General features: G+C 31.8%; 1 protein-coding gene across 1 annotated transcript in view; it reads right to left on the bottom strand.

Annotated features, from left to right (window-relative positions):
• Positions 1-3,538, bottom strand: part of LOC117182099 — a 21,089-nt gene extending 17,551 nt beyond the window's left edge. The window contains exon 1 of the mRNA XM_033375131.1: positions 3,235-3,538. Within this exon, the coding sequence (XP_033231022.1) occupies positions 3,235-3,473 (239 nt within the window). The 5' untranslated portion in view covers positions 3,474-3,538. The remainder of the gene's footprint in view (positions 1-3,234) is intronic.
• Positions 3,539-16,997: the final 13,459 nt, after the last annotated feature.

Raw genomic sequence — 16,997 nt, 5'->3', positions numbered from 1 at the left:
GGAAAAGGATTAAACATCCACAATAGGGTCTTATTAGGATGAGGGAAAATAAAATGTGAACATTATTTTGCAATATCTGAATAAGCAGTACCAAAACAAGGTACACAAAAAGAAATTGTAATAGGAATTTGATATAATAGTTTTTAACATACAATGCAGAAAATTGCGCATTGTGGTCTGTGCACAAATGTGGAGGGTAATGCAAAGACCGAGCTGAAGCGCGAGAATGAGCAGTCGCGCGCCCTAGGCGCGCTCAAACTAGCGAGCCGCGCACGCAGCACGCGATGAGAATGTGCCCGCGACGCGGGCACATTTTTTATGTTAGATTTAATGATATTGTGCAATTACGTAGAAATAAATTTAAGAGAAATTTTTGGACACAATAGGCTTATCCTTCTACCTTTAATTTTAATATTTTTATTCAATTTCTTCTCGTGAGTTGTGTATCTTTTTCCTACGAATGCATTGCCGCTATGTAAATTGTTTACACGTTTATACAATTATTATTGATAAAAAATTGAAAAAAAGGATTAAATAAACACGATAGCAGTTTATATATCACTAATGAAATCGTATCCAATATTGCTACATAGATATACTAAATTATTATTTATTGGTAGAAAAAGTAAACTGCCGTCAACCGGGGTAATTCTAGATCATTCCGGGGTAAATATGGATCAACTTTTTTCCTCTATAATTCAGTAAATCTATATTATTTCCCAATGAGACTTTCGACACATTTAAAAAACAATATTCTTAGGATAAACAGTAATATCATATTATATAATAGAAGAATACTTTCTGTGGAGTAATACCAGTTGATCCATACATGCCCATGTGATTCATGATTACCGTGGTCGTGGCTATGTAAAAAATTTGTCGAAAAAGTAGTTCATACAAAATGATACAAGACTATTAAATTCACCATAAAAAGATTCAAATATTGTCCAACAGTTTTCTTTTTTCCGAAAGAAACAGGCATTTTAAAGAGCACATTGTATTTTTAAAACATTGAAGCTTTTTAAAGCACCCTAATCGGAGAATATCTTCGGTTCATTTCTTGAGTTTTAAGTTTTAATTTATTCAAAAATTAAAAAAATCGTGTTCATTAAAAGATTATGGCAAATTTTTTATAGTGCATTTTCTGTTAGCGAAAAGCTGTCTGAAATTATAAATTAAAAAAATTTGGTTTGATTTATAATTTTTTTTAATGTAAGAGAAACCTTTTTTTATATTGTAAGTTATAGAGTAAGTTTTCAATGAAAGTATTATAATAGCATGATTCTCGAGTTCAAACTAAAGAAATTTCGTGTTCGACAAATTCACGAAAATGAAATTTGGAAAATTTGAAATCGATAAAAAATGGCCGCAACTTCTTTAAAAAGAATAAACTTTCAGGATTATAAAAATTATAGAAAAAGACTGTAGATACAAAGTCAAAAATGATGAAATGTTGGGGTTATTCAAAATTAGAATGTTTTCTCAGTACGCTGTCTGAAGATATCAACTAACTGACAAGAATTTAAAAAACTAAACATTTATAAAAGTTTGAAAGAACTTGATAAATGGTCAAATTAAATAAGAAACAATATGAAATAAAAATTGAAATCCGCCTCGAAAGAAATCAGGGGAAGAAACATAGATCAAATAGATACAAAATTTGATGATTTTCCAATGTATTTAGATTTATGAATATTATTCAGCGAGTTTAAATAATTCTTTGGCCGTCCATAATTAAAGTAAATTTTTTTGTTCCATGGTGTTGCAACTTAATATTTTTTCAAAATTCTAATTTTAAATTCAACACAACTTTTTAAACTTTAAAATTCTTTGTAAGCGATATCAGTGAAGAAATTATGCAGGGTATTTAGATTCGATCAGGAAAAAAGTTAGTACCAAAAAGCACTGTTTTGGACAAAAACTGCCCAACAGTTTCATTTTCAGCGGATTTTGTTGTATTTTTGTTTAAATGACCCTAAGGTTTGCAGGTAAAAGGTATAACTGCTAATTTCTTATTCTAGCTAAAACAACATTTTTTATTTTACAAATCATGAAATTTTAGGCTTTTTGATAACATTAAATTATTCCTATTCATGAAAAAGATGTAAAAATTGGTATATTAAAAATGAAAATTGTTCAAATACTTAACACTTGCTGTCAATTTCAGAAATATGTCAAGAAAAAATCTCTGGCGAGATCTTTCTTGTCAAAGCTATATAATGAATTGGGCTTATTTATGAAAGAATGGTGGAAATCGACATTTGTTTATAATAATTGTGTCAATAATAAAATAATTTAATATCAAAATATAATAAAAGGATGTCATTAAAAAGACATTTTTAGTTTCTTCTAAATAAGTGAGCCTGTTTATTCAGACAATTTCAAATTGTGTATTTGCTTACGAGGATCGTTGTTTAAATGAAAGTTCTAAATAAATAATATTTTTTGATCATTCATCATAATATAGCATCTTACGATCATTTCAAAATAAGATCGAAGATAATAATCGTTTTTTTACTTTTTGAAAATGTTGATTTGTGTATTTAATTATTTGATATATTCGTGAGATGAGAGAAGCCCACATTCAAAACCAAAAATGGAATTAAAAAAATCTGAAAAATGTGATTTACCATATAATCTTATGATAATTTCTTTATAAACTAGCAAATGAATTACAAAAGTCGAATTTATCAGAAAGCGTCTCAGCGATTATATTCATTTTAATCTTGAAAAATTCATAGCATGCCATATTACCGCAAAAAATTTTTAAATCTTATTTGCTTGAAACATTTATTCAAACTTGGTTCAGCCCTACTGTAGCGATTTTGTTTTAAAAAATGGTATTTTCACTCTGTTATGACCTTTCTGAAATGGTTCACCAAGAAAGGAAGAATTTTACTAGGCTACTGTAATCTCTAACCCCTTTAGCTTTCCTTCTTATCCAGAGCCTGACATCGTATCTTTGATAGTAGTATCCAGTTCGAAAAACGACCTCCGAGAATATGGGACCAGTTATACACGGAAAAAGAGCATAAAATAGAAATAAAGAGAGATGGGGTAAGATTCCTGTGACCTTAAAGAAGGGATGGCGAATTTGTATAAGGAATGGAGAAGCCAACCCGAGAGAAATTGATAAAGAGGTAAGATGGTTAATGGTGATAGTGAGTGGACCGGGGGATGAGGGATTACGATGGTGGTTCACATTTCGCACTGCCGCAAAGAAAATTCTCTCACCGGAAGTTCATTTTCTCGCAAATAGTCGCCGCCTTCTCCATGCTGAGGTCGTGGCTGGGCGTCAGCAGGAAGGCGCCCTTGGTCAGGAACTCGTTGTCGCTGATCTCCGAGTCGGTGTCGTGGTCCTGCCAATCGCTGGTCCCACGACATTCCTGGTTGAGACGAAGAAGTGAGCTGCTCTTCGACGTTGACATGTCCTTCTCGTATGACACACTGAGGCCCGGTTTCGGTTGGGACATCTCTTATACCCTTGGGATCGGGCCGAGTTATTATAGCACGAAGATCGGATCGTGCGACGTGCATTTGTCGTCTTGCTACACTGATCGTGTGATCGATGCTCCCCGATCCTTTTATACCGCTTGATGATCCATGATTGACCTTAGACTTTAGATGGAGGCACTGAAGGGGCCTTTTTGCCACATAAAACAGAGATTTGAAAGAATTTGTGTAATTATTTTACCCACGGCTTTTTAATTGTTGGATAAATGGTGACCATATCAGGTACCGGGATGAGAGGTGAAGTTTGAGCCAAGGTCATTGCGGCTTGGAACTTGGTTACGGTAGCTGGGAATTATCCACAACTGAGTCAGTAATAAAAGAGATTATTCGACTGATCATCTCACGATTATCTCAACTTGACTCAAAACCGACATTTCGATGTTTCGGAATGTCGAATTTTTCGAAAATGACTCAAGCTGTGATTGGATCGAAGAAATCCGAACTGAGTCAGAGCCTGAGTCATGAGTTGCATTTTTCGAACCGACTTGAGCTGTGAAAGAATTAAAATTATTTGAACCGATTTAGCGCATGAGTCATTAATCGAATTTTCCGAAAGTATATCAACTTTAATTTGAGTTGGAAAATCCAAATCGACTCAAGAGGTAAGTCGTTTGCCGAATTTTTTTAATTGACTTAAACTGAGATCGAATCTAAACAATCCGAATTGAGGCAAGCTGATTCGGTTCAGATATTTTAGATTCGACCGCAGCTTGAGCCGCACAGTAAAAAAAGTGTTCAAAATAATAACGAAATCAATATCATTTTTATGTACAACAAAAATGATGCCGAATTCAAGAGCATTTTGATTGGCCGAAGAGAATGATCGACTTTTGAGATCATAATGATCAGATTCGGGATCATGTATGAAGTCAAACCAAGGTGGCTGACGTTCTTACAATACCTTAGCTCATATTCAAGGTTTTTATGGTTTCTGATCGTGCAGTGTACTTGAAAAGTTGAAAAAAGAACGAAATCTGATATTAGAAAATATCACCTGTTAAGTGTAGTTGTCACTTTCGTGCGGTTAGATACCATTTTTAGGTTATGTCGTAATGACACCGGCACAAATAATTGGCGGCTATTTTGTTTAGTCTGAAAAATCAACCAAAAAATGAGATCCAATTGATTCGAATGGAAAATCATTTTTATCTCGAGAGTCAAATGATCGCGAGAGAAAAATGCTCTACAACAAAATTGATCCTTTTTTTTAATGTGCGGTTAGAAAAATTTTACTCATGACTTAGGCGCTGAGTCGATTCAGATTTTTTTCGATTCGATGACAGCTTGTTTTGGTTCCGAGAATTCGACTCATGACTCACGCGCTGTGTTAATTCGGCCTGTTTTCAATTCGATCTCAGCTTGTGAGGGGTAGGAAAATTCGACATTCGAACTTCTGTGTCGAATCGGATTATAGTCTTACTTACTCTTACTTAATTTAATTGAACTGAAATCTTTTTCTTCATCAAATTGAATTCGTGAAAAAATAGTTGGTTGGAGAAGCTATTCTCCGAATGAAAATCGCCCCATTCCATAGAACGAAATTCAGATTGGATTCAACAAAAGCAATATGAGCAAAATTCGATCGTGATATATCAAAATCTCTTGAGACCCCTTTTTTAAAGAAGGAAATCAGTTCAAAAATTCTGATAACATCTTATAAGTTGAAATTATATTTAAAAATAACGAGTAAGAAAAATTTGTTAAATTATATCAAAAACCACATCTAAAAAAATGACCAGTATTTAATAATTAAATGTAGATAAGAAAATGTATAATGTATGCATATTTATTTTTAAACATGATATAATAATAAGTAATAATAAAAGGCCTTGAAACTATTTTTATGCTTCAAACGCCTTAATTCGAAAAATTTTTGTTTGAAATGTTTTCATTTTTAGAAATTTCGAATTTCGCCATGTTCAAGTTTTAAATTTAAATATTAAAAATGTCAAGACAAGTTCTCTATTAAATATTTCAAATCTTGCAAAGTTTCGTTTTGAAAATCTTGATATTTAGTTGTAAATATAATCATTTTATATTAAAATATTCTGAATTGTTTATCTTTAACATTAGTCAGTTTAAACTATTTCATTTAAGTATTAAATATTCTAGTTTCACAGTCTTTAGTTTAAAAGATCTGTGATTTAACATTTTTGAATGTAATGCCTTCAGAATAAATTCAAAAGAATTAAAAATTTAGACAAGTATTTCTCAAATTCAGGCTTTGAAAGTGAAAATATTTTGGAAGCAAGCATTGCAAATTTAATAATTCTTTATTTGAAAATTTTCAAACTTAACATAAAAAAATTTTCGAATTGACAAGATTAAAATTGTGTCATTTCAAAGATTTTTAATTTTCAATGTAATATCGATATTTGGAAATATATGTTTGGGAAATTGTAAGACCGAAGAATAAGAATAATTCTGAATAAAGGCTTTGCGAAAAATTGAGAATTTTTTAATTAAATAGTTAAAATGGTGATATGTAAAATAAAAATAGATGAAAATTAAACAATTTGAAATTAAAACGTGTCGAACGCTGGATTTCCTATTTTCCAATTAAAATTAAAGTGCCTGAATATTGATAATTATAGTTGACAATTTAAACATGTGAATAAATCCTGAAAACAAAATCAAGAAGTTAAAGACCAAATTTGGTCAAACACGATAAAATGTTCCCATCACAATCTGAAAAAAGCAAAAAAAAACTTCTTCCTCCTATAAAAAAAAAGAAAAAATCTTCCCTCTCTCTAGCCAAAAATGAAAAAGAGGAAAGAAAAATGAGAAAATTTGAATTTAAACATGGTTATTTTTCGATCTTTCCAATTTAATTAAAATAATTTAAACATTTTTTCATTGCGATCGGTGAAAATTTCGGCGAATTTATTTTGGATCCTTTACTAAATTGCCTTATCAGTTTTAATGTTAAACATAATTTTCTGTGTGTAATAATAACAATGAAAATTCTAGAAAGTCAGAGGCTATAACTTTGAGACCCTTAATACATTATAATAATAATTTAGAAGTTTTCAACCTTACATTATTAAATTTCGAGTAATTTAACTAGAAATATATTAATTAATTAAACGCTTTGAATTATAAGTAAGAAAATTTCAACTCATTTTTGATGAAATTGTTCAATTTTCAAAATTTTTGACTGAAATTTCTCAATTTTGGGAGCATCTCACTATAAATTAAAGTTTATTAATAATTGATGATTGCTTCTAAACATGTTAAAACTTTTAATTAAAAAAAATTTTCTAATGATTAATTTTTAAATTGTTTGTATTTTTAGTGTTAGGAAAAACCGAGAAATGTAAACGCGTGAAAAATGGGGGGAAAAGGTCTTTTTGGACAAAATTGCTGGATAGTACAATTCTCAACAGATTTAAAAGTATTTTTTCTGGAAAGGATCGTCAATCTTCCAGTTTATAATGTTAGAAACAAAATAATACAAAAGACATTTTTTCGTAATTCGCAATGATTAGATATTTTAAATTTATATCTTTTGTATTAAATATGACAGATATAAATGTGAGCGCTTACATCTTGTGAAGAATAGCTGATGTTTACCAATTATTTAAGAAATTTTATAAACAATTTCAAATGTTCACTATGTTTTTATGAATGGGCTTTATTTTCTTTTGCGTAATCAGCTATGAATATCTTACCAAATAATCTTTGCTGTTAGTTTTTTATTATGACAAAAACTGCTAGTTATATAAACCACTTTTATAAACGAATGCTTATTTTTCTAGTTTGTTAATAAATGAGTTTTACTTTCGTGAAATTAACACAAAATGTATTGCCGAAGTCTTCTTGCGGTCATGTTTTACAAACTAACAAAAACTGTTTATTATATAAAGAATTTTAGTGAATAAATTGATATTTTAATCGTTTTTTAGAGAAATAGATTCATTTTTTTGCGAAATGAACTTGAAATTCTGAGAATTGAGTATATATTTCATAAATAAATGAACAGTACGACCATTCTCTAATGAATAAGCTACATTTTTTGCGAAATCAACTTGAAATTCCATCATAAAGACTCTTTGCTGCAATATTTTATAAGTTATCATAATGAAAAATACAGCAACAAGGAGTCTGCGGAAAGGCATTGCGGATTAATTTTACAAAAAAAATTATGTCTATTCATGAAAAACGGTAAAAATGTATATTTGTTCATAAAAATTATGTATGTACTTGACGGTTTGTATAACTATGAAAAAAATAACAGCATCGAGTAATTGCAAGACATTTTGAGTTTATTTCATATAAAAAATTAACCGTATTTCTGAAAAAATTATAAAATTGTGAATTTGTTTACAAAAATTCCTTATATACTTCAGAGTTTTAGTCACTATGAAAAAAATAACAGCAAAGAGTGTTTAAAAGGACATTGTGAGTTAATTGCACACAAAAAATAAAGACTATGTATACCAAAATAGTAAGGATATATGCACTAAGAGAACATGTTGGTTGCTTCAACAAAATATTTTTTGTTTCAATCATAGAATATGGTTATTATATGGAAAGTAAAGTATTTGCTTAATCCAACTAAAATTTTTGATTGTTTTAACCGAATATCTTGACAGATGGAGCATTTAACTGATTCAACAAAAAAAATTTCGGTGATTTAATCGAATATTTTGGTGAAAAGAACAATATTCATTTGATTCAGCCTAATTATGATTTATATCCAAGAAAAAATTTTTTTTTGCTTCAAGAATATTTTTTTCCGAGTGTATATTTACTATTGTTATTAAATATACAAATAGAAATATATGGATTTAAAATAGGTAATTATTCCGAGTCACGGAAAAATAATAAACATTCATTAGATTGTTTACAATATTAAAAACAAATATCTTGTTCTAACTAATTGGACACCCTTTATAGTTAGTTATTGCGTTAATTTCTAACAAGTTTGAATTAATTTAAAAGTATTTAAATAAATTGTATCACGGCTAACTTTTACAAAAAAATGTCTAAACTGTTTTGTTAAATAACAAGTTCTTATTTAGTAAGAGTGGAATATTATGTAACGTATACGTTATACCTGGAAGACTTACCACAATAATTTAACTTTCCACAATACCTTAATTAGCACTGCGTCGAACTTATATTTTTTATTAAGAACTTTCGAAAAATTTATATGGTTTTTCCGATATAGATAAAAAAACGTTTATCTCTCTGAAAAAAAGAGAATAAAATTCCTGCTGACAGATTGTTGCTCTCTATTCGATACTGTGTTGAATTTGGAATGGAAATACCTTTGACAAACGATTGCCTTCTGCGATTTAACTCCACATGCGAGCCTTTGAGCGTGACAAATGCATTTCGGCGAATTTAGCTTGCACGTCGTTTACAATTTCAATGCTGGATGTCTTCGAGTGGAATTATTCAAACTCGCATTGTGCAATAATTCAAAGTAATGCACGAGAGAATCAAATTTACAAGTTCCATTTTTAACTTATAATTTTTTTTCATTCATAGACAGTTTGGATATTAAATTGGCTCAAATTAATATTTCGTTATAACAAAGTTTACAAAGAAATGAATATTTGAGATCAGATTTCCTGATACTTCAAGACCTGATGAGAAAGTCTAACAAACTACTTTAATAATAAGATGATCCATTTATGAAACTGAGGGAAGCATTCCAAGAAGTAATGAAGTTGAAATTGATGTTGTCTTACCAAATTTGTTCCTGGAAGTAAATCTTTACATATCTAGCTTGAAAATATTCCACGAAACGTTGAATTTTGAATAATTTTTGTGCGTATCCATTTCGAAAAATTTAAATCACGTACCAGTTTCTTTGATTTAAATCAGATTTATCGAAAAGAATCATTCGACGAATTCCGTTTACGTAAAGGAACCTAAATTTTCTTTAAGAATAATACTTTCTACTGAAATGCGAGATTTTTAAATCAATAATAATCGTGGGTTAGACCAAGTTTGCACCATTTTCATTTAAAGACAATTTAAATTCAAAGTATCCAATAGGATTTTATGACGCAGCCACTAAACTGATTCCCTTTGGGGGAAAAATGAAGGCATATTCTTCTTTTCCTTTTGAAACAATTCTAAAGCGTGGTCCTAGGGCCTTAAGCAGTACCAGAATATATAAAATGTTTGATTAATATTAATTTTCATAAATATAATATATTTTAAAGATTTCATACGTGAATTTTTGTATTTGTTTGTACATAAATGGCTTAACCAGATAGAGATATAAATATACCTTTACTCCCCTTTACTCCTTTTTCAAAGAGTTCCTTCTAAATTAAAAAAAATTCTCTCCCTTATTTTTTTCGCTTAAATAGTAATGAAATTAACAGAACTCAATAAAAAGATCCAACTATTTTGGGTTGAAACTAAATTGTTTGTGATTAGAAAGTCCCGTACTATATTTTTAGTTGAAAATTCAACTATCTTGTTAAAGTTATCTTCTTGGACAATTCAACTGTTTTGTTGTTCACTCGTTCTTTTAAATGTTCTTTTGGGTTAATGATTGATCTTTTTTGATCAGAAAGTAATTTTCTTATTTTTAAAAATTCATCCTTGTTCGTTTAAAATGAACATTGTTTTTAATAATTTAACTTTTTACATTCTCATCAGAGAAGGTATTAGATTGGTGTAAAATTTGACCCCTTTAACCTTTGATACACTTATTTATTGTCCGAAACTAAGGTCAAGTTTGTTAGTCAGCTATTTTGGATGAAAATTCCAGAAGTAGGCACATTTTGAATATATTTGAGACCACTTTTTTCCAAGTTCAAACATTTTCTGTACGGTTAGCTATTCAGTAAAAAAATCAAACAGTTTAGTTTAAATAATTTTTTTCTTCTTTTTGATGATTCAAATATTTGGTTGAAAATGCATCTCTATTCACTGAAAATGAACTTTTTTGTTAAAAATTCATCTTTTTCGGGTTAGAAGTAAGCTGTTTTTTAAGAAACATGACTGTCTATATTCGAAAGTCAGCTTTTTCCTGAAAATTTATCTGCTATGGTAGAAAATTCATCTTTTTGTTAAAAGAACTTTGTTGAAAATTAATTTGATTTTTGGTCAAAAAATCAACTATATACTTGGATGAAAGTGGTATTTGGTTACTTTGTTGGCCATTAATTTAATTCTTTAAGGTTTCATCATTTTTGTTAAAAATTCATCTTTTTGCTGAAAATTGAAATATTTTGTGAAAAATTCTCCTTTTTTAAGTCAAATATTATATTATTTAACGGGAAATTACAATATATTATTTTTTGTTGAAAATTCATTTCTTTTGGTTGAAAATTTAACTATACGTGGTTAAAAGATGAACTTCTTTGTTTAAAATTAATTTTATTAGTTGAAAGTCCACCTCTTTGTTTTTTTCCAGGCGGAAAATCATTGTTTTTAACTGCAAACTTAACTATTCCATTTTTGGGTAAAAATTCATCTTTTCGATTTAAAATTCAACTATTTGCTTGAATAATAAATTTTTATGTTGATAATTCAATTCTTTTAATTTCAAATTCAAAAGGTTTTTTTTAATTCGTCTTGTTGTATTGTTATTGTTTGTAGTTGTACTTGTTCTATTTTTAGTTGAATTTAACTGTTTTGAATTAAAAGAAAAATATTTTTTATTTATAATATTAATGCACCTGTTACGTTTTTCGTTTAGAATTAATATTTTTCTGTTGATAGTTTAACTATACTTTTTAAAAGTTTAACTAGCTTATTACAAACAAACAAAATTCTATCAAATTCGTCATTTCAATTAAAAAATCATCTCTTTGCTGAAAATTAAACTAATTTTTACAAAATTCTCCTTTGCCAAGTTCAATATTCATATTTTCAACAAAAAATTATCTATCCTATTTTTAAATAAAACTTCATATACTTTATTTAAAAATTCTCCTATTTCGTTTAAATTTAAAGTAATTTTCTAATATTTTTTTTTGAAGAATCATAATTTCAGTTAAAATTTAATTATTTTATTGCGAATCCGTTATTTTTTGTTAAAAATTATTCTGTTTAATTAAAAAATCAGATATTACACTTCCGGTTGCAAATTGATATTTTTTAGTAGAAAATTCAACTATTTGACTTAAAATTGGTCTTTTTTGTAGTATAAAATTAATCTTCTCGGTTAATAATTCATATTTTTTGTTGAAAATTCATCAATACATGGTTAAAAGTTGCACTGGTTTGTTTAGAATTTATTCATTTTGTTGAAGATTCATAATTTCAGTTGAAATTTCATCTCTTTGGTTAAAACATTAACTATTTTGTTTTAAAAGCAGTTTGTGCTCTGAAATCTGTCATTTTGTCAAATTTGTAATCTCATCTTTTAAAATAAAAAGCGAACTACTCTTACTTAATAAAAATAAGAAATTAATTTATATTTACTTCTTAATTTTCTGTGATATACTAGATTCTTTTCGAAATGGAAATATCATGTCCTTAAAACGCCATAGAAATTCAGAATGGGCAATAAACATTCGATAATAAAAGCTCAAGTCGATAAACCGTAAAAGTAACGAGGGCCTCGGAGCGTAACAGTTAAATTGTGTTTTTTTCCCTTGAATTGCTTACTAAAGCGTAATACGATAAGTACGCAACGATCTTTCTTCCATTTAGGATTCGTACTGTACGGAATTTCGATGCTTCGCAAGTCGATTATATTCCACTTAGTCGAAACCGTAGGCGGCCAATCAACGAGTTCCTACTTTTTTTCCGCGATCTGCACAATGAATAGTCGTGTAGGCGCTCAATTGGATGGATTGGGTGAAAAACGATACATTGCAGATTACAAATTGTGTTCGATGAGGGTTCGACATTAGCTTTCCTGTTATGGTGTCATGGTCATCTGAATTTGACATTGAAAAAAAAACAATACATACTGGCAATTTAAAGAGCCAACCTATAATTATGGGTATTTATTTTATGATTTTTATTTTTAATCATATACAACAATTAGTGTTTCAAGTCAATTATTAACTGAGTTTGCTATCTTTAATTTTCATAATTATTGCTAGCTCTTGTATCTTAATAATCTTATTATTTTACTAACTTACTAGGTATCAAAATTATTTGGTATTTGGATACATCATTCTATGGTGAAAATAAAGTAACCTGTATTTTAAAGTATAATTAAAAACAAATTTTGGATTTTTTACAATTATGCGAAGATTGCCTGCGAATTCTCAGTAATGAAAAAAAGTTTTTGATCCAAAAAAATTTGAAAAATGAGAAAATGGCGGCTGCTTTCGTAAAGTTGTTAAAAGTTGATTTTCTCAAGAACACCAGTTTTTAACATTTTTTTTGCTTAGAAATAGTTGCTAATATGAAAAATTTGTTTTTGCTTTTTTTTCTCAGAAGGAAGGAAAGGTCAACAAAATGTAATTCTATGGTATAAAAAATTGCTAAATCCCTTTAAAAAACTGATAGTGTGCCTTTCTTACAAAGAGAATCTGTAAACAAAATATAAGAAAAATAAAAAATTGCAGATTTACAGAAAACCTATTAATTTCTTATATTGTATTTTGAATAAATGAAAATATGATTTTTAGGAAAACCCCACCTTTTTATTTTTTCAAATATTTAAAAAAAGCTTCTATTAAAATAAAAAAATCATACTATCACTTTTGTGGGGGCTTAACCATTTTTGATTTCGGGAAAAAATTTCCAACATGCATAAATTTGAATTTTTGTCGCAAAGAAGGAACAATTTCACAAAAGAGCAAGACATATTTCTAGTGGAGCTTTCCTACATGTTCGAAATTTATGTAAAATGTTTTTTGTATCTTCCGTTTTTTGGCGAGGCAAATGAAAAACTGCTATTTTTCACATTTTTGCAATTTGATGCAATAGTTTACCGAGTAGGAAACTCACAAGATATATAGTTAATATTAACTGCTATTTCTAAGGAAATAAGAATTTTTAAAAGTGAGGTCAAATTAAAAAGCAAGAATTTCTACATTGAATAAAAAAGAAAACCTTGAATACCTATAAATAGGCTACTTTATGTTTACCACAAAATGAAGGGAATTGGTTTATAGTATAATAAAATGTATAAAATGTAATTTTTGTGCAGTTCTATGTTTTTATAAGTTTCGATATCTTCTGCTTCCTGACTTAATTACATTGTCAAAATTACGTAAATTTCTTAAATAAACATAATTTATCTTTGTGTAACTTTATTTAATTTATGGCAATTTATGAAAGTTTATTAAATTTATGACAACCCGAGTAAAAATGCTTTGACTTGAGTTTGACTCAAATTACCCCCAATCAAGACATGCTGAAGTCGAAAAGTTCGAATTGAGCATGTCTCAGTTTTGAGACAGAGCCAGACTTCAATTTATACTTTAGAGACAAGTTTATACGCCTTGAAGACATAAATTTATCTCTTGAGTCGAATTTTTATGACTCCAAGACAAGCGGTTTATAACTTCGAGTGTATACCTGCCCTAAGAAAAAGGGCCATTCTGACTGTCATATAAAAGCTAATCTTTGTTAATGATAAAACAATCTTGTATATTTTATACAATATATATACCTGGCTCTCACCCAGGAGGCTTGGGTTCGATTCCCGGTATCGGAACCATTCGTTTCGTTTTTGATTCCTCTAGAATTAAACCGAAGGCCCTATGACAAAGGCACCGAACGCGTCCTCGGGTTGCGGGTAGAGGTGCCCTGTACCAAGGGTTTCTGCTGAATATGGTTACAAAAAGAAATAGGCAGTCACGGACATTTGTCCAGGGGTGATCCCGAAGGAATTAACCCCCAAGCGAAGTGTGAAAACCGTGCCGAAAGCTGAAAGGCACCTGGGTGAGGTGTCTAGAACGGTGACTCTGGGATACCGGGTGACCTCTCAGAGTACGTAGCCTTATCCTTGCATGCGGGGCTGTACAAGGATGGACGAACCCCTTTCCCTAGCTTCTCGTGGGAACAACAATACCAACACCAAACATAGTTGAAGTAAGTGCGGTTTAAAAGAACAGATCGTGTAGGGCTCCCGACAATGGGTCGGTCAACAATGCCGACCACTCTAGAGCTGGGGAAGCCAATGAAGATGGATTCAATGCGATGGATCCGCGGAATCTCGGGACCGTTATGTGAATGGAGCGACTGAATCACTACTCGCTCGAGTGCTACGATGCGAGTGTGGCACCTGAACGGGGTTACATGGCATATCTGCATGCTCTGTGGTGCGAGAAACACCCGGAGCTATCGCACTTTTCGCATCAACGTCTGCGAAACCATGCCGAATTACTCCAAAAAAGGGGCTATGTAAGCGGAACGCCTACTCTACCACAGCTAAAACAAGCCGGCAACAGAGAAAGTGAGGCGACACTAAAATTAACCTCGGGCAGACATCCGATACAGAAAAAGCAATGCTTCATGACCCGGAGAAACATCAACACCAAGGTTTCTCTCAAGCCTAAAGATCTGGCTGAAATGGATGACGAGCTTCGTGGATATTTTTCCGAAGAATCCGACCTTTGGGCTATCAATTATTGTGTATGTAATTCAGTGAGATCTTTCGCCGATGCGAACCGAAAAAAAACCAACTGTTGATCATAAGACCAAAAGACGAATGCATCAACGTGCCATAAAGATAGGCTGGTCAAGACAGTACGCCACTCGCATTCAGTGTGTGATTGACTACATCACATCTCGCAGGAATTTTACCGCCAAGGTTCGAAAGTTCGCGCGCGAACTCCGGACCCGGTATCACACACTTAACAAGCCAAAGCTGCTGACCATCAGGCAGCATATTTTTGCGAGAATATGGATACTATCTGAGGCTAAGAGAAGTCTAGAGCAGAAGGAGAGGCGGGTCAAAAAAAATTTACAGTTTCTCTCTGACCCATCTCGACTCTTCCAAGACCATCCAGATACTGTCGACCACGCACCCAAACCAGACGAGGTCGAAGTATTTTGGAGAGAAGTGTACAAAGTGCAGCATAGACTGGACGAAGACTCGGAAAGTATAAATAGCTTCAAGCAGCTGTGTGATGCCCTCATAACACCTCATGAAGATTGCCCACCCATCACTACCAAGGAGGTGAAAAAGGTATTAAGAGGGATGAAGAACTATTCCGCTCCGGGACCAGATTCTATCAAAACCTCCTGGTGGAAGAAGTTTCCTTCAAACCATCAGCATTTGGCCCGTATTTTAACTTCATATTTAAAGTCGGAAGAGCCGATTCCGGAGTGGTTGGTGAAAGGGCGCACAATACTCCTGCCGAAAATAGGCAACTTAGCTGACCCGAAGAATTACAGGCCAATCACTTGTCAGAACATAGTGTATAAGATATTCACAGCTATCCTAAATGGTAGGATTGTTCGGGAAATTGAACCTGTGTGGCAAGAAATGTATGAACAACGAGGTTCAAAGAAAGGCGTAGCGGGATTTCGGGAGAACCTGCTCATCGATAGATGTGTCTGCAAAGATGCAGCATTTTACCAGCGTGACCTATCGATGGCCTGGATTGATTATCGGAAAGCTTTCGATTCGACCTCCTATAGACTTACCATCTGTCTTTTGGAAAGTTTAGATGTTCATCCGCAAATCGTTAGTTGCATAGAGAGATTGATGCCGCTCTGGAAAACCAGATTTACTATCTCATCTGGAAAAAATCGTGTGACAACTAACAAGGTCACCTTACAGAGAGGTGTCTTTCAGGGCGACACCATGAGCTCACTCCTCTCTAACCTTACATTATTGCCACTATGTCTAGCACTTCGCCATTGCGACGGGTACTATTACGGCAAACCTGCAGATCGAAAGTAAAAGGTCACTCATGTATTTTACATGGACGATCTTAAGATCTATGCTAAAAACAAAAAGCAACTACATCTAGCTGTAGGGATAGTCGAACGATATCCTAACAAAATAGGAATGGAATTTGGGTTAGACAAATGCGCTAAAGTTTATTTGAAGCAAGGAAAACTTAATGGCATCCCTGAAGACCCTGAACTCGTCGATAGAAGCGCTATACGACACCTTTGCGCTGGAGAGACTTATGTATACCTGGGTGTGCCACAGAGCCGCGTTCAGGATGTGACATCTATAAAGGATACTCTCCGAAGCAGATACAAACGTCTCATCCGGCAGATTTGGTCTTCCGAACTGTCGGCCAGCAACAAAGTATCTGCAACGGACATGCTTGCGGTCCCGGTAGTACTCTATTCATTTGGAGTGGTTCCATGGGCGAAGAACGAACTCAGATCCCTTGATATCGGGACAAGAAAGGTTATGCACATGAACAAAAGCATGCATCTTAAGTCTTCCGTTCCGCGACTGTACATCTCATGCCGTCAAGGTGATCGCGGAATGTTGAGTCTTGAATGTCTTCACAACAGGATTATTCTGGATACAGCAAATAGAGTTGCAAGTGGAAGAGACCCTCTTCTTAAAATGGTCAGGAATCACGAAGAAGTGGGCAAAGGAGCATTTCTATACAAAGCAGCGGAGGAGGCTGCTG

Source organism: Belonocnema kinseyi, chromosome 10 (genome assembly GCF_010883055.1).
Source record: "Belonocnema kinseyi isolate 2016_QV_RU_SX_M_011 chromosome 10, B_treatae_v1, whole genome shotgun sequence".
NCBI lineage: Eukaryota > Metazoa > Arthropoda > Insecta > Hymenoptera > Cynipidae > Belonocnema > Belonocnema kinseyi.
The sequence above is the reverse complement of the archived record's forward strand: the minus strand, read 5'-3'. Positions and strand labels throughout refer to the sequence as shown.